The following is a 19,417-nucleotide window of genomic DNA, read 5'->3' on the forward strand; positions in this document are numbered from 1 at the left end:
TTGGGGTTGTAATTGTGGATACCTGGTAAATAGAAGTCCAATGTTTGATCTCCTTTTAGCTCTGTTTTGTTCTCCACCAGTTTTTTCAGTTCCACAGCTGCCCGCTGCACCTTTTTGTCCACTAAGAAAAAAAAAAAAGATCTAGAAGCTAGTATTATGAGGCGATTGCCATTCTACAGATGGAAAATATTCAACATTTTTACATTTTTAAAAGGCATCTATCAGCATCAGTGCAAATAAGTATTGATGGGACTCTGAAATGGCACCAAAACACAGTGTTAGACACAGATGGCAGCAGTTTAGAGGAAAGCAAAGCAAAATGCAATGTACCACATGCAATCTGCAGCATGGACTTCCATTTCTCCATTTGTTTTTGATTGGTGTATGAACTACAGATAAGAAACACAATCCTTGGCTGAAGTTAAAAGTTTTTCTTCTTTCTTCTGAACACTGATGTTGTGCTGCTGTTGTTTTCTCTCCACGGCTGCTCTCGCTAACAATGAATTGATGAGGACACTTCAGCTCGAGCTGAGTGTCATTTTGAATTTCATGGACCAGCATCTGTCTGTCTATCTGTGGAGCTTGTTAGTTTGTTTTGAAGCCAGGTTTGGTCAGTGATATATTATCTCTCAGACTGAGGCTGTATTATCCTTCACTGACCCAAGACCAAGATAACAAGTCTGTGGAGCAGAGGCCTGCTAGCTGAGAGAGAAGAAAAGGAAGAAGACAGGCCAAACACAATATAATTTAGTCCATAGCTTTTCTTTGTTGCCTCTTTTATTATTTAACCTGACACTGAGGCTGTCGGCTTTTTTCTTCTGGTTTTGTTGCAGTGAATACGAAGGGCTGTTATGCTATGATAGTCAGACATGATTATAGAGTTTCCTTTTGGCCAATTGTCTACTAAAATGTCAACTTTGCTTCGAACACATTTATTTTTATGTTTTTAATGCTGTCTTTGTCAAGAAGTTTGGAAAAAATCACTGAGTTCAGAGGCGCCTGTTTGTGGAAACTGCCTACTTTATTGTATTTTTCTGTAGCTTCATTTTCAGCAAGTTCTCCAAATTAAAAGATAAAATACATCACTGGTCAATGCTCTCCAGAATGACACACAAGTGTTTTCTGATTTGACACCTCCATCGACATCATTGCTCTGTCCCTTCCAAAACTGTTACATAACACTGTTGAAAAATACAATCTATAGATATATGATATAAAGATACCTTTTTTGATGTGACAGCACTAAGATTAATGACTTGTGTTGACTTAAATTGGTGAACAAAAAGCAATCTCCTGTGTAAAAGTCCATCCATCACCACAACCTCGTCCTTACACAGACTTTGTTGCTCCACACCTGATTTACTCCTTTGCACCCGTCATAATTCCTAAAGATACTAGAGGGTTTCCGTCACTTGAACATAAATATACAGTATATTTTGGGGCACAAAATGAGTCTGAATTATTTTTTCAGGACTACAACATAAAAATGGACACATATGGACACTTGGCAGTCTGATTTAAAGATCCTGCAACACATGTGAAGTTAAAAACACAAATGGTCTCTGAAAGGCTGGTTGAAAAGTAAAAATGGAAGGGAACTACTTCTTTTTTTAATGATTTCAAGTAGAGCAGCTTATTAACTGAGCTGAGGAACATCCATGTTCCTGATGGCTTAGTCACTGAAGACCCTGGTCAATGATTGACTTGACCACTGATGTTGTTTATTTCGAGTCTTCATCCGGTCCAGGGTCCTTGCAAGGTTCAATGATGTACTTTTTCTCTCAGCTGTTACATGTGATGTGATGTGATGATGGTGTGATACACCACTCAAGTTTTCTGTCTTTAAGGTGTAGCAGCAGAGATCTTAAAGAAGTGCTGTCTTAAACCATAAAGGAGCAGGAATAGATTCACGGTTCATCCCAGTTATCAAAACAAATTAATTGGAAGTACCCAAAGAAAATGCATCTGAAAAGTCTGTTGTATACAGTAAACATCCACTGCATTAAAAAACATATAATGTTCTAACCTATAATGTTCTACTGCAGTAAATAAGCCAAAGTTGAACCAGGAAATGGATGTTTACAGCAGACAGTTTAAACAGTTCCTTCTTTGTCAGTTGGTTAATTGGGTTAAACTCATGATTTGATCTCAAAAAAGGAAATTGATTAATAATGTTTTCCTTTTAACTGCAGAAAAGGCCAAAATAATCTTGAAAAAAGCAAAGTAAGTTCCCCTCACACAGCCCTGCAGCTGAATCTGTCAAAACTGCCCTATCTTCGGAAAGTGTGTGCAACCAGAACTGTGACACGCTGTCATTGAAACATGTTTCCATTTTGCTGCATAATTGGAGGGAGCTGTTAGCCGAGAGAGAAAGAGAGAGAGTGTGTGTGTGTGTGTGGGGGGGGGGGGATTAGTGAATTATGGGGAACAATTGGATTGCCTTTTTCTTTTTAGAATGGTGCTGAGCGCAATGAAGAAACTTAATGGATATCTTCAGTGGAACACTGTGCTAATGTAATTGTGTGATCTCTGTCCCTGTTACAGCTCATGAGTCTGAGGGAATGCTGATTATTTGCTAATTAACTGGAAATAAATATGAATGGGAAAACCATTATGCAGAAAAAATAACCTCTGCTGATAGTATCAATTTAGTTTGCATACACTGAGAAATGTAAAACCAGGGTTTCAATAATAATATATTAAATAAAAAAGCTAAAAAACACAATTTAATTAGTATTTACTGCTAAACTGTTCTCAATTTACTGTGATTGTGTACTTATGAAAAGCTCCAATAACATTTAGGATATGAAGTGTTCTGTACCAAACTCAAATGTTCTTCCTCTTTCAGAGCTGCTGTGACAAGTTGAGCATTATGTGACATCCCCGGAGACTCTGAGAAATGGGCCAGCTTGCAAAAGCAATATCACTCCAGCCACAAATAAATCACTGAAACCTGAAAGCTATCAGAGTTAGTGGGCTGCCGAGGGAAATGATTATGGGATTAACATTTGGGGAAAGTGTGTTTTTGCGCCATCAGTCACAGAAGCGATTAAAGTCATACAAAACCTACAACAAGAAGTGACAAGGGGAGGAAATTAGAAAGCTCTGGGCAGCAGACGTCTATGCCGAAGTTATTTAGAGGAGACGATCGCGGCTGGAATGAGCTGCCTCTCCATCCACCTGGTGCTCTGTCATCTCCACGGTGGATGGGTCGCTGCCTCACACAGATTACAAACCTCTGAAAACAATCTGTGGAGAAAATATGAGAAAGCCAACATGCATTTTTGTCAAATTAATGAGATTTGTGATGTTTGGTGACATTTTACAGGATATTGGGTTTTTTTGTTGTTTTTTTCCCCATTGCATTGTATTGGCCAACCTGCCCTCACAAGAAAAATGACAGTATAGGTTGAAAATTCAGCCAGCAAAAACAACCTGTAGTTACGTTTGAGTGACAGATGTCATCTGGCGGCCGTACTAATTATGACCTGGGGAAGTGATGCAGTTCAGATTACGGCAATGTAAGGTGACAAATTTCCATAAGCAGAGGTGGATTGATAGATGGTAAAAAGTGGACTTAGCTTCAGGAGACTGCTGTTTGCTTCCTGTTTCCAACTGCGACAACTCGGGACAATTCTTTAAAAACCCTAACTATGATTGTTGTGGTGTTTACTGTTGCCATGACGACGAAGGGTAGCCTAATTTAAGGAAGCAGTAACTGTAACCCACACCACGTTTCAAGTGATCATTTTAACCCAAACCATGATCTTTCCCTAACCCTAACGTGAAGTGTTTTTTGTGCCTAAACCTGACCAGACCTTAACCACAGTGTTGTCCCACCATAGAACATAATTATTTTTTAACAGTGATTTGTAATGGGATTGGAGACCACCGATGGAGGCGGCATATTCGAAAATATGAGAATGCACAACATAACAATGCTAACATGCTGATGTTTAGGAGGTATAATGTTCATCATGTTCACCATCTTACTTTAATGTTATACTCCATCAGAAGTGTTTGTCGATGGTCGGATAGCTTCAGAGACCTCCACACCTGTTCCAACATTGGATTAGGGGGGCTGCGTATGGCCATTTCTTAAGAAACTGACAATCTGACATTAACACCCACTTCCTCCTTGAGAAGGAGGCGGGGTTTTGAACTTTTCTCTCTAGCTCTCATTTTTTCATTCTTGACACAACTATTTCTTTCACATTTCATGTGAACAGTCGAGTCTGACACCATGAATGCCTTCCAGGAAAGACTGTCTGAAAATATGCACTGTTATCCCCTTATTTAAATGATATCACATCTTCCCCTTCTCTATGACGACCAACTTTTCACTCCACCTTTAAGAGTAGCTGTCAGGAATAATTGTTAACACTTTTTTGATTTCCAACATGTCATACTAACTAGTTTCGATTGACCATAAACTGCCCCAACACTTGCTAATAAGCACTAAACACAAAGTACAGCTGAAGCTGATGGCAATGTTGTTAGTTTTGCAGGTATTTTGACTTGATGATGCCGCTAGATGGAGAATTAAGGAATCAACCATTCATCCTGAGTGGGACATGAATGTGTGTGACAAATTTTAATGGCAATCTATCTATAGTTGTTGAGAAATTTCACACAAAATCACAAATGTCAACCTCATGGTGGCACTAAAGGAAACATCACTGCATCACCAAAGTTGGTAAGTTTATCCTCTGAGTACTATGTGTAGCTGTACCAAACTTCATGACAGTTCATTTAGTAGTTGTTGAGATAGTTTGTTCTGGACCAAAGTGGTGGACCAACTGACATAATGACATTGCTATCCTTTGAGCCTGGCTGCTAGTGTGGCCGGAAAGAAAGAAAGGAAAAAAAAAAAATTAAAGAAGAGAGATTTGGAGGAGAATGTTTGTGTTTCAGCTGTATTTAGCTTTTTCCCCCTGTTCTCTTCTGCTCTTTTTAGTGAGCTGCAGAAATATTACATGTCTGACCTTCTACAGACTATTTTATTACATTAGCTCATTACTCACCATTCATGCCAGAGAGAATTTCAGCTGTTTGTTTTGATGTGTTGTCTTGAAAATGTACTGTGAGTGGACCATCTTGATGACAAACATTGCGGCCTAATTAACAATGTCAGCTTTCAGTGTTGGTCTGGTGATGGTAACGTTCACTACGGTGGCCCTGAGGTGCAAAACATGATGACAAAACACGACATTTTGGAAGACACATTTCACAAAACACAATGGAATTTTTGTTGTTTCCTGAAATTTTGTTGTGTTTCCTGAAATGTTGTTGTGTTTTGTACCTCAGGGCCACCACAGTTCACTCATCTTTTTTGTTCCTGATAAATGTGTCTGAGATTTTCTGCACCTTGAGTTCACTCTGACACAAATGAAAATGAAGAGATTTAAGATTTGGTCTCTCCAACACTGCGGTAGTAGCGACTCGTAGGCTGCAGCGAGATGTCATCCTATTCTTCCAACACGACCTTGACACCACTGAATATGGAGCCACTCAGTCCCAGTAATTCTTTCTTTCATCTGAGCCAAAGGCATTGCATGCAAATTAAGACATCGTAGTGCACCTGCCTCTCCGCTCGAGAAAAAAATGTATCGTTGGCAGCCATTTATCCATCCTGCTACGGGAGGGGATGGGAGGTTTTCCACCATAACTTCCAATTCTAATATTTTGCCCTTTGAACATAAAGGAGAGACAAATGGGCTCATTGTGGGGACTTGTTCTGGGTTTGGATTTGACACCACCATCATGTGGAAGTCACAAAAAAGCTGCTGCTGATTTCACTGAACTCTAGTTCAAAACCTAAATCAATGGTTGCAACAGCCCTGTCACACCTACATTTATTACAGCAAAATCTGCAACACATCCAATTTTTTGGGTGTGAATTTTTTCACATTTTTCTTGAAATTTCTTGACATTGGCACAGTTGACCAATAACACACTGCACTACCCATCCCAGTACCAAAAAGCTATTGAGGTTCAATATCCAGCCCTGATTGAGACAAAGTATCAAAAACATGATCTAAAATGTCTGGTTGGATTTGTTGGATCATACTTTTGTCAGTTTGTTCTCCACCAATTTCTTGACTGGCTGCTTGTGTTCAGAGAAAATTTGACATTTGAGAAACTTGGCTTGTTTTGTTAAATAATAAAAAAAAGGAGTGGAGAAAAACACTCAAAGCAAGGTATCAAAAAAGTTTAGGTTTAGTGTTGGTGCAGACAGTTAGTTATCAAACTGGCACTAGCATCCAGAAATGTCAAAATATGAAGCCTTGACCTGAAATATCAATATCAAAATAACAGAAATTTTCCATCTTGTGTTTCTTTCACTTCTTCTCTGGCAAAATAAAAATTACAATACCGAGGTTGCAGGGGATGGTTTGCTAGGATACAGTATTGAGTAGATGGTATAACTATATTCTGATATGTGGTTTAAGTTGGTTTAGCTATAGTTTGTAATGTCTGCCTATTATTGCAACCTGCCGCTGTAACTAATCCCTCAGTCCAGTATTAAAGGACACTTTCACATGTACTTGGTCACTTATTGGCCTGCAATAATTATTTCCATTATTTATTAGATTTACTTAAAGTGCCCGCCAATTTTATGTCACTCACGAATCAATTATTCATGAAGAGTATTACTCAGCCTGTAAAAACAGTTGTACTGTTTAATGTCTTCTGTTGCTTTGAAGGAGAATTATTCACTTTGATGTTATAAAAGGTAAACAGAGAGCCTGTGTTGAAGCTGATGACTAAAAAGTCAGGATTTCTCTGCCTCCCATAACTTTTTGTTATTGTGTCTCTCATGTGTCTGACATCCCTGTCAAAGTGCAATATAAAATCACTGTATGCCTGTATGACAAATCCCATCCAAAGTCCATTTTAAAGAGCAGCAGCAACTGGAAAGTTTTATAGGAAGACAGGGAGACATGTTACCCCCAATAATGTAATCAAAATCACTTATCCTTTGGCAGCCTGGTAGCCTACTGGCCACACCAATAAACACATTTGCAGTTCGATTCTGACCTTTGTTGCATGTCATAGCCCTCTTCTCTACTCTGCTTCATGTCTCTCTGCACTTTCTATCCATCAAATAAAGGCAGAAATGCAGAAAAAATCCTCTTCAGTTAAATCTATCAAGTGTCAGTGTCTGTGTCTTTTCCACACATCCTCTTTAAAACAAATTTTGGAGTATTTTTTCAATTTTACAGTTGTAAAAGAAATACAGAGCCAATAACTTCCCTCTGTGTTTACACAGTGATCCTGTGCTGAGACAGAAATGGCTGGGTTGCAGTAATATCAGGGTGTTTGGTGGAATAAAGAGAATCTGGGTTTATGTTGCCTATGTTAGCAATATTAACGTACAGAACCTCATGCAAACACAAATGCAAACATGGTTTTGGTGACCGACAGGCTCTGGTTTTATATAACTGAGGCTCCAGCATTCATGGTTGTATTGAATAGATGTGAAAGTGATGTTTAAAAACACATCAACAATTTTCTGTTTTCAGAAGTATGTCTTCACACTGATTGGTCAGTCTGCAATTTCAGCGCCAAAATGTTTTGGTTGCTGTCATCAAGTGAAATTGGCAGCAATGAAAAAGGAAAATGGGAAAAGAGTTTTCTCCCTCTTGGTGAACACTGATAATGTGACACTTTTTTTTTTGAGTAAATATGTGAAGCCACAGGTTTTTCCAGACATTTTTTCTTCCACCTGGACAGTTTAGACTTTTCAACCACAGCCAAGACTGATAATGAAAGAGAAATCAACTGTCGGGCTGCATTTAGTCAACAGTGACGAGGGCTTATAATGGACATGATTCACAAACAAACTGCGACTGCAATGTTATTGCTAATTTTAGATGAAAAATAAGAAAGAATCTCTTGGTTGGGCTTCATATTTCTTTGTAAAAGAAACACATTAGAGAGGTTTTCATCCAAATATAGAAACCTTTTTTATTTTACAATTCCAGCAAAAATATCATACAATTCCAGTTTAATTGTACAGTTTGTTAAATATCTAAATACACTTTTACAGTTGCAATGTCAGTAGAAAAAAATATTGGATTTTTTTTTTTTAATGAGATACAAAATGTACACTTCCCTACACATCAAAATTGCACACACATGTACACAACATTGTGTGACGGGCCAACGTTGGCTGTGGACATTAAAAACCTTTGCTCTTGTAAAATAAGATTTGTTTACATTGCTTGCCAAATTTCAGTCTGACCACATCATGATGGGGGGAAACAACTGCCATGTAAAAAATGATAATAATAATAAAAAAAGGGTAGCACAGTTACAATCACCTTATCCCATTAACTGTGGAAATGTATTGTGAATACTAAAAGTAATGTGTGTATTTTACACATTTATATAGGTATCAATGATATTTTCTTGTAGATAATACACAGTGATATAACAGGTTTTTAATGCTTCACCACAGTGGATAAAGTTTATGGAATAAAGCAAATGTGAATTGCCTGCATAAAGACTTTTAGCTTGACCATGTAAAAATTTGATGTAATAAAAACATACTTCACATACATGTGCAATGGAAAGGTACAATGTACTCTGAGAAGCAAAAAAAACTTCACAAGCTTATTCAATTTAACAAACTTTACTTCCAGAGATACACTTAGCAACACCTTGGAGAGAAATCATTTAAGTGCAGTGAAAAAATGATTTTCTTCTCTTTTCTAAAGCTCAAATGAATGGTCTTCTGAATAGTTGCTTAGAAAATGGGTTTTCTGTAGAGCACAGCAATAGTACAGAGTTTCATGAACACTTTTTAACTTTATATTTTACTCCAAATCCACTAGACCAGTCCCACAGAACAGTTCATTATCAATACCATCTGCTTTTGTCAGTTCAAACAGAATGGTGTCGCTGTTGTTTCTTGATGAGACTCAAAAGTGAGAGAGCAGCACAGACTGAACACTAGCTGGAATAAATGAACTCTCAAGGTGGCTGTATTGTCAACCAGAGCTTTTAGCCACTTGGGAGCAGAGGAACTCCAAGATGAAATACACCCCCCATTTTATCACCTTATTAAGTTATTGTGGCAAACGTTAGCAAACAACATTACTGTCTATTAGCACATCCAGCAGACATGAAGCAACATTGTTATTCATTTGGAGTTGTGTTTCTGGCCAACTGGTGAATATAAGTCCAATATTTACTCTCCTTTTATCTCTGTTTTTCTCTCCACCAACTCCTCAGAAAAATATCACAATATCTGCTAAATACTCCGCTATGTTCACAAGCTAGTTGCTAACTTTGTATGTCTGCTGTTTGGTGCTGGGTAGGTAGGGTACAGTTGGTTTATCTTATTTGTTTAAGACAGATGCCTGCTGCTGTGGGAAAATCTGTTGATGAGAGCTATAAGACTCAACCACATGTTAAATGTACCATAAAAACAAAACTGTAAGCCACACCTTTTCACATTACTTGTAGTAATTTTATATATTGTTAATATAAAAGAAATAAATTACTGGAGTTTAAAGTTATATTATTGCATGTTAGCTCCTAAAATTGTTTTATTGTAATGGAAAAATCACCTGGCAAGGCTACAAATCCTGATATGACCAAACACTGCTCAAGCTTCCTGTATCAGGGAAAAGCACTAGCAAACCAGCTATACAACAGAGGTTAACAAGCTGAAATATTTTAGTTTCATTACTTAAATTATCATCATAATCAAACAAGCTGCTCAGCGTGGTATGTGTAAGAATCAATCTCCTTTTTTATCAAAGGATTTGCTGACAGGAATCAAATTACAGTCAAGAAGTTGGTATTTGTGGCTGTGGCAATGCTGCACTGTGAGATGTACAGACTCAGGGAAAACCAGATGTTATCGAACTGTTCTGCAGGATGGATGTGAGAAAGGAAAAACAAGAAAGGAAACTTCTACGATGGCTACATCTCTCGACAGGTAAATAACTCTTAATATTTGAACCAGTGTCTCTTTTCAGCTGGAAATGTTGCCTCGTGTATCCACTGCTCTACACAACTTTGTCCACAAGTACAGTGTTCGTATTTAACAGTCCTTCACAATAAATCACATGATTTGAAGGCCCAGATTGCACCACTAATCCGAACAGGACTCTGTTCACTTTAAAACACTGTTACCACAGTGACGTGTCAGAGAAAAAGAAGTTAACTGGAATCAGGGTGTAAAAAGATCAGAGGCGTGCTCTGTTTGGTCCTGTAGAGAAAACCTGGCTACAGCAGTGACTCAGTGCTCTGAAGCAGCGATGCCTGGTCACCTCTTAACAATCTGACAATGCACAAGCTGTCCAGGCGTGTAGCTTGAAGGTCTTGTGGGAAAAAGACACAAAAACACTAAACTAAATTTAAAACTCTAAGCTCTTTCATTGGGAGTGCAAAGTCAGCATTTTTGTTACAGACTTAGACAGTTGACTGTACTGAATAAAACAGTAACAAATGAGGTGTGAGACTGCCATTTGTAGCCCAAATCATATATTATCAACACACATGATACAGTCATCATGAAGACTTAAAACATGGAGGAAAAAGTTATGCATACACTGTTAATTACCATTTTCGTAAATGCTTTTCAATTTAAACCTCTGTCACCTCTGAATCAGATGAAAAACTTAATGGCAAAGTAAAGTGGACACTTGATTGAAGGGACATCGTGATGTTCAATTAGCAAGTGTAATAATGGTTGAGCCAGCAGACTTCAGCTTTCAGTCTGAAGGATCCATCTTACTGACAGGAGTTCAGATCAATCTTTTTTATTTGAACTGTAGCTGGCCAACTCATTCAGTGTCATGGTGGGTTTAAGTACCAACTATAAACCCAAAACTAACGTGTCCTCAATCTTGCTTTAGAAGAGGAGAGTTCCTCCTCTGGGTGACCCAACACTGTAATTTATCTGAGTGTAATAATACATTTTTATTTTCAGTATATAACATTTTAATAGATGAATGTTTGGACATGTTTGATAAGCTAATATCACTTTGCATTGACAGTTTCAGTGCTCAATAATCTCTTGGCTGCTCTACTGAATTTTGAGTCTCACATTTAAATTACTAACTATGTAGATAAGTCCCTCTACTCATTGTTAAAAAAAACATCTAAAATATAAACATCACCACATCTACTGCTGTGTTTGACAACTCTGCATTCTGTGTAAGAACTAATGATTGGCATTTTTGTGAAGGATTCATGTTTACGATCACTAACAGGTCTTGGCAGCAAAACTGTCCATATGAGATTGATGTTTGAGTTGACAATGATAAAATCTGCAAGTCTAGCCCACACAATGGTACTCGATCACAATGGTACTCAATGTAAAATTTGCAATATGCGTGTAAACTAGCCTAATTTGTAAGTAAGAAATATCTCAACCAATGTATTATCTATGTATTTTAGAGAATACGACTTTTCTTTTTGGTCTAACAACTGAAATCTACTGAAGCACAGTATCTGGAACTGCTGATTAAAATGTCACACACTGTACATTGTTCTTCTTCACAAAATCGGATTAGAGAATCGGTGCAAGCGACAGACCAGAACATCCCAAAACATCACATCAAACAGAAGTCCAACACAATTTATCATAAGCTGAACCACAGGATCAAAACAAAGATGGAAAAACATTTCATTAAAAAAGAAACTAAAAGTTGGATGGAAAAAACAGAAAAAAGCAATGACAATCCCCTTTCCCCATAAAAGTACTTTGGATTGAACAGGTGGGGGGGGGAAACACAACAGCAACATGTCATGAAGTTCTTCTTAGGGTTCACTTTTCAAGGCAGGAGAAAATATGGTGGAAAAAATGTCTCTTTAGCTCTATTCACAGCCAGCATGTTACATGTGTGTCCATTTAGAAAGCCGTACACGAGTCACAAAGCCAGCGGTGCCTTCAGTGTCCTGCATCAGAGTCTGGGTCAATCCATGTTCAATTCCAAATGAGACTTTGGAGAAGGTTCCCAGTTTTTCTGGAAAAGTCACCTCCTGAATGGAGTGAATTGTTCCCTACATTGCTCTTGACACTTTGGACCACACACACACTTCCTGCAAATAGACACACCTACATCTAGTACTCTTCCAGCAAGGCACTGAGATTTCATTCAAGTTTATCATCACACAAGTGCTTTATGCATTTTAAACTTCCACATTTGTCTCCCAGAGCTACCTCGGCGAATCTATTTTCCCCCAATTCGTCTTTCCTCCTGCTCACACTGTACGCTAAAGGCGACCCTGCTGCATGTCCGCCGGCCTGCCAGTCACAAAGCTAGTCAACCCGCTGCTACGTGTTATGACGTGACCCTGTGCTCGGCCGTCTGTGACGAGGCCGTTCTGGCGACTGAGTGGCAGAGCCGGGTGGGGAGCAGCAAAGGGCAGACAGAAACAAGAGGTGTGACAGCAGCTCCCACCTCCATCATCACTCCGCCATAACAAACAAGAAGCCCTTAGCCAGTTTTAGTTAGCCCCCAAACCCTGGCGTTAAGATACTACTCGCACAGTGACAAACCTGCAAATGACTCACTGATAAGTACACCGAGGAAAAGTAGAGAATGCAGAAATGCGAAAGAAATATCCATTAAGCTTTCTTTGTCAGCTTCCACTTGCTACATTTGAAGCAGCTCTGCCCACATCTGCCACAGAGAGGAGAAGAGCAGATGAGGAGAGACTACCAAGCCGAGAGGGGAGGGAGGTGGTAAAGGGAACAGAGGGTGAATGAGGGTTGTAAAGGAAAATCAATTCACTGGGTGATTTTCAGAGTGGTTCTGCCTGGCTTCACCCAGGTGTCAGGATGACTTTGGCTCAGCAGGAGACCCCCCCCACCCCCCGCGCACCGACCCACCCGCCCACCCCAGGGAGGTTGTCAGCGCTGGAGAGACATAAGGGGATTTGAGAGGGTGAATGGAGAAGGTGGGCAAAGGTGCAGTCATGCGGGCAGATAAAGACGGACGTGCAGGCAGAGGTGGACTGGGAGAGACAGGAGGAGGAAAAAGATGGAGACAGAGGATAAAGGTAGACTGACAGAGAAGAGAAATAAAATAAAAATAAAAAACAAACATAGAGGGAAAGAATGGCAATAAATAAAGGCAGAGAAAATTTGAAATAAACAAAAGGACTGAGAAACGAGAGGAGAGGAAAGTCAGATAACAATCAAGCAAAATCAAGGAGTGAGGCAGACCCACAGCCACAGCGATGCCGTGACAGAACGAAAACATCTCACACACAAAGTCACTTTTAAACTCAAACCCATCAATCAACCTAGTCTTTCCTCTAACTGATGTGTTTAACCAACTTCCCCTGCGGTAATCCCATCCTGCCTCACTCTGAGCGCCCCAAAGAGAAACAGCTGTCACCTCAGCGTCAGGTAAACAGGGAACCAGAGTAAGTGTAATACCCCATCTCACAGCAGCAGCAGCAGCAGCAGCAGATCCAAGTCTGCGTACGTCATGAGTCTTTTTCTCTTAGACGCCGCGTGGCCTCAGTTGGCGCCCCGGTTGAAGCGCTCCAGCACGGTGGCGTTGGTTCTCTCGAACAGCCACTGCTGGCTGGGGGAGGAGGGGTCACACGTGTTCATGAAGACTCGCCGCTCGTTCAGGCTGCTGTCGATACAGCTGTTACTGACGGGGTGATAAAGACTCTTATCCTGGAGGATGGACGGAAGGAGAAAAAGGAACAATGGGTAAAAGAAGGAAATGTTTTTTTTTAAATTTCCTATCTGGGCCCAAAATAACTCTACCAGTGGTTCTGCAGGTTTTATCCCATTTTCTAGCAATTCTACCTTAATCATGACCATTTTCCAACAAATTTCAACAAATAATCAGATGTATTGCCTATAAAATGTCAGAAAATAGTGAAAAAAATTCTCACAGCCCAAATTGCTGTCTTCAAATGTCTTGTTTTGTCCAACCAGCAGTCCAAAACCACAGTGTGCCATCACAGAAGACAAAGAAAAGCATAAAATCCTCACATTTGAGAAGTTGGCACCAGCCAGTTTTGGGCATATTTGCTTTAAAAGAGACTAAAACTTACTACTTGATTATCAAAATAGTTGATTCATTTTCTGTCGATCAACTAATTGGTGCAGCTCTAATAATCACTTCTTCAAATAATTAATGCATTTTGACAAAAAAAGGGAAAAAAGTAGCATTAATCATGCACAAGATGAGTGTTCACTGTTTTTAAACTTGTAAGTAATCGCTGACATGCACTATGACTCCGACTGGGACATCAAATTTGTTGAACTGCAGCAAGAAAAGACTTCCTCCCTTGCATCAAAATCATTATTTTAGGAAAATGATTACATTTTGTTGTATGTTTTGTTGTGCCTTGTCATTTTGCTTATGAAGGTTAACTGCTGCTAACAACCTTGTTTGTGACACTGCATTAAATCCCACAATTTTTACATAAATTCAAATGAGGCTACCATTAAGGCATGTTTCTTTAATAACTGAGCTTAAATGCAAAACACCAGCATCATAAGTTCCTATAAATATCAACCAGTGCAGTTTCAGCTTTAGGGAAGATTCTGTTCAAACGTGCAAAACTTTGAATGATTAAGCAGCCTTGGAGTCATTTATTTTAAAGCAATTATGTTTGCAGCTTTGCTGTTTTGTACTGTAAGAAGAAGGGAAGGAGAGGACAAAATGTTCAGAAAAGGGACTCAGACACACGGATAATATGTTGGTGTCCACTTTCCTGTGGCGTACCTTTCTGTAGCGCCACAGCTGGTTGCCCTTCATGCCGTGACAGTCATACAGGGTGACGGGGCTGTTGTGTGAGATGGCATCGAAACAAACTTTTTTAGTGTGCATGGGGTCGCCCACTCGGATGTCCTCTCTCCAACCGAATGTGAACACCTGCAGGGAGCACAACCAAGCTGTAATGTCACATTCTTCCTCGTTTCATGTTAAAAAATTTAAATTCTTAAGCTAAGGAAATAGGATTACTCTTCAAGTTTCATCAAAATAGACCAGTGGGAAGTACGAAAATGTAACCCCATTAGACCCACTAGTGTCATCTTAAAAAAAAAAAAAAAGGGTAAATGCAGAGCAAAAGTTTTGTCTTTGAACCTTCCACTACCTTGTAGCCTTGTTGTAGCCTTTGCACTCATCACTGGATGGGTATTATTTTTGTGATACTGGCTATTCAAATCATTCCATTAAGCGTAATTGTTAATGCTTGTGAGTTCAGCTAAACCATTGTAGCCTCTTGATATAGAATCCATTTTATAAAACTGAGTGAATAAACATGTTCATTAAGGTTGCTGATTATTTCTAAGCAAATTACCCATCTTACAAAGCATAGTATTTTCTGGGCTGTTATAATAGTTATTATAGCTGCAAACATCTCATCAGGCACATATATATTCCTACTATTCCTATTCCTCCTCCTTAATATGAAACATTAAAGCTAGGGACAAACCTGAAGACAAGCTAAAACCTACAAAGACCGGACAGACCACACATAAAGACTGTTTCCACCAACTGGCATTGACTTTTTAGTCTTTAACGATCAGAAAGGAGCATAAATCTTATGACTGAGTGATCACACAGACGTGCTATTTTACCTTTTACCCTTCTTTTATTTATTTACCGGTACATCTCCCGCGGGTGACACACACGTTATGTCAATGGCTGCCAGCGTCAGTCACAAATATCAAATATGTTTAAAAAAAAATCTTTATGGGAACAACTGACAAAGACTGGATCTGAAGACGTCCGATTAGAATCTTTACATATCACACGCTAAGCAATTTTAACTGCCAACAGTCAACACTGACTGACGCGGACTGGAAAAGACCCGCTCCAACTCAGTCTGATCAGTCGCCACCCCAAAATCATATTCATAATCATCTCAACAGTAGTCTTGTGTGTCCCCACCTTAAGATGACACTTTTGACCATGTAAATTGCAGGTATATTTTGGCATACAGCATAAATGAAGAGTCTAATAAAAATAACCTGATTATAATTAAAAATAAGGATGCTTGTTTTTACTGCTGTGTGATTAACAGCATGAGAGAACATTCATAACGTCGGTGATGAAGACTATGTGATACAGTTACAAGCTCCAGAAAAAAAAAAAAAAATGTGTTGAGTTGATTTTGTTTTGCAAAAATACTTTTTCTAAAGTCAAGAATTTCATTCAATTTCATTCATTCAATTTCATTCATTCAATTTCATGTTAACTGATCCAACTACAAATTAATTCATTGATGAAGACTATGTGGCATGGTTGAAAACTCTAGAAAAAGCTAGTAAAGTAGTATTAGAAAATTACAGTTCCCTTGTCCATGGCATAAATTTTGTCATTTGACTACGTCCATGAGGGTGTGCAAGCAGGCCAAAATTTAAGACCATGCGGACTCTACCTGTGGATAGTACGCGCCAACAAATGTGTTCAAACTGAAACGTTTTTTGTCAGATCGCTTTGGGAATGACTGAAGTTTCAAGTTCTGATGTTGATTTGCTAGACTTAAAAGATTGTTCCTTTTAATAATTGTGGTGTCAGAATACACATTTTTTTTTAACTTATTTTTTATTCTTTTACACATTTATGCATTTTTCATGTGGTCATATGTCTCATCACAGACCCAGAAAAACACAAAGAAGTCAATTATGATTAATATTTTGGCTCTGGTACTAAATTTATGTGCATGTTACAAAACATAAAAACACTACAATACAAGTACAAAGCATAAACTATACTGTATATAGTATATTATATGTCCTCCTTGTACCGTGTGTGTGTGTGTGTGTGTGTGTGTGTGTGTGTGTGTGCGGATTCATTGCTCTTCAGCTCAACTAAGTTCTCATCTTATTTGCATCTATTTATCTAAAAACTGCTGAAACAGTGATGACTCATTGCACTCAGGAGAGTCTTTCATGACACTTTGATTGATGGTGCCCTTAATGATGGTCCCTTTTTATCTAATTGTCACTGTGCATATTTGATCTCAAGTCAGAGCTGATAAATGTGTTTTGAAAAACATATCTACAATAACAATAACAACAATATTTTAAAAGATGTAAATTTAAAATTACATGATGGGAGTAGGAACACAGTTTTAAGTAACTAGTAAAATCCAGTTTTTGTATTTAATTTCATGGAGCAAAAACAGGCTCAGATCACACGTTCTACTTGTAAAATTAGAAAATTAAAAAAATAAAGTCGTCTTTAAAGTCTTGCCCATCAGTGTTGTCCAAGTGGCTGTCGCTCTTCCAGCTCACAAAGACTTTCTGAATGAGTTCTGCTGCTCATCTTGTACCGAATCAAAAAGCCCTGACAAGGACAGCTGCCAGAGGGCCTCCTGTGATTTGCAGCAAATCCATTTCTCGCTGGCACTGAATACAGATGGCAACTGTGACACAGATTAAACTACAATGCATCTTCAGATTAAAGCAATTAAACTGTCAGAGCTCTGAGGCGCAGTATTTCAGCTGTGGAAACAAAAGGGGACATTCATTCCATTAAAGTTGTATTATGAGCTCATCTTAAAGATCCTCACTGTGACGTGTGAGAGCAAACAGACTCCTTTAAAACAATGCAAAGATAATGACGCTGCTGGTGTGTATGCGTGTCTACGTAAGTTCATTTGACATTTATGTGTGTTTAGCAGAGGAAACACAATTACTAAGGAAACGATCTATCAACAATGGTGAATCTCTAGAGTGGCCTAGTGGTCTGAAAATCTCTGCCTTAACCAAAAGAAATAACTTGGTGGTTCAACTCCCAAACAACAGTGTTCCTCCATGAACAGACATGTTTCTGGATAAAGTGTCCTTGCTGCTGAACTCCTATCCGCTTACTGAAACCCCTTGAACCATAAGAGTAGACCTTTTATTGTAACACTTGAGGCATTCAAAGTGACCTTTCAAAAACACAAGATGTGCCAGGTTGATAAAACAAGAGGCACCAAAAGCTAAAATTTGGGACCCAATCTGAAACTGACCTGTCGAAAAGATACCTGAACCATAAATTAATTGTCAAAACAAAGAGACTCGATTTTAAAGGGACCCAAGGACAATCAAACATAATAAAAAAAACTACTTAAGATCTGGTCGAACATCAACACTGGCAGCAGCATGATGTGCCACCAATCAATCAATGAGCAGCGGTGATAGAAAAGAGAAGCAACAAGTGTCAATTTTCCTGCAGTTCACAGTTCAAACCGTCATTCTGCATCAAAAAACTTGTTTCCCTGATGATAAAACAACTCATCACATCACATGTTTAGAGCTGATAGCGAGTCTGCTCTGATCCACTCAGGTATTGGACATATTAACGCAGACTTGAGGGAAGCAGCAGATGAACAGGACCCAACCTGAACCATATTAGACTGAATAAGTTATATAAATTACTAGGAAACGAATGGACCTCTAGTCAGAGCACCTAAACAGTGCACAAAACTCTAATATCCCCAATATGACCCTGAAATCCCCCTTTTATATTTATAAAAGAAAACATTGCAGGACAATTTTGTGGTAACAGCACACTGTATTTTTGTGGAATTTGTCTGAAAACAATACACAAAACACTGCTGGCTTGAAGATTAAAAATTATTACCGTACAATAAGGAGACAGAACACACAAGGATTTGCATCAGTTCGTGTCAACGAACAAAGAGCAACCCTATTCTATTACAGTTGCAGAAGGAACAGAGAAATGATCTGCGACTGGTCAGTGTATCAGCTTATATGATTACAGCCAATGGCAAACAGCCATGAGGTATAGATTTACATGCACATGTATGCTAGATAAGAGCCACATCTCCCAAGGACACAGGAAGGCAAGAGCCTCAAGCTGTATGTGGCCTTTGACCCCTTAACCTGTCCTGTTTAGTCCAAGACCCAGGATGTTACCTTATCTGGGCCTAAGCCAGAATGTAAAGAGAGGAGTTGGCCTCCTAAAGCACATTCCTTCTCTCAAAGACATGCACACATTAACAAAGCAAACGATCATCATTGCACAACTTTGCACATTAAAATGATAAGCCAGTCCTCTGGTCTTTCATTACTTTGTTTTGTTTGTCTTGGATTTATGTTGTTAACTTATGTCTTCCGCATTAGTTTAGACTCAATTTCTTCAGTTCTTTGATAAATAATTCAAAATTAAGCCTGAAAAGGCTAATTATCTTTTTTTTTTTTTTTCAGTTTTTTGCTGCTCACCTGTCCATGGCTCCAGCTCACCTCGCCCCTTCCCTTCATACAGCCCTCCAGGCGCATGGGGCTCCCCGATACAAAGTGTTTACTCTCCATACACATGTTGTTGCCCACGTTACGAATCTACAACACAAACACACAACACCACAGCAAGTCATAAACAACAACATAAGGGATGTACAGCTGTTAGTCAGCATGATGGTCTGTAACAATGACTGGAGGTTTTCTTATAAAACCACAATC

The 19,417-nt window shown here is 38.9% G+C and overlaps 1 protein-coding gene across 1 annotated transcript in view; it reads right to left on the reverse strand.

Annotated features, from left to right (window-relative positions):
• Positions 1-10,553: 10,553 nt before the first annotated feature.
• LOC137196071 (polypeptide N-acetylgalactosaminyltransferase 10-like) overlaps positions 10,554-19,417 on the reverse strand; it is a 106,375-nt gene continuing 97,511 nt past the window's right edge. The window contains exons 10-12 of the mRNA XM_067608879.1: positions 19,181-19,297; positions 14,721-14,870; positions 10,554-13,657 (exon numbers count right to left, since the gene is read on the reverse strand). Coding sequence (XP_067464980.1) covers positions 13,493-13,657; positions 14,721-14,870; positions 19,181-19,297 — 432 coding nt within the window. The 3' untranslated portion in view covers positions 10,554-13,492. The remainder of the gene's footprint in view (positions 13,658-14,720; positions 14,871-19,180; positions 19,298-19,417) is intronic.

The sequence above is a fragment of the Thunnus thynnus genome, chromosome 13 (genome assembly GCF_963924715.1).
Source record: "Thunnus thynnus chromosome 13, fThuThy2.1, whole genome shotgun sequence".
In the NCBI taxonomy this organism is placed as follows: domain Eukaryota; kingdom Metazoa; phylum Chordata; class Actinopteri; order Scombriformes; family Scombridae; genus Thunnus; species Thunnus thynnus.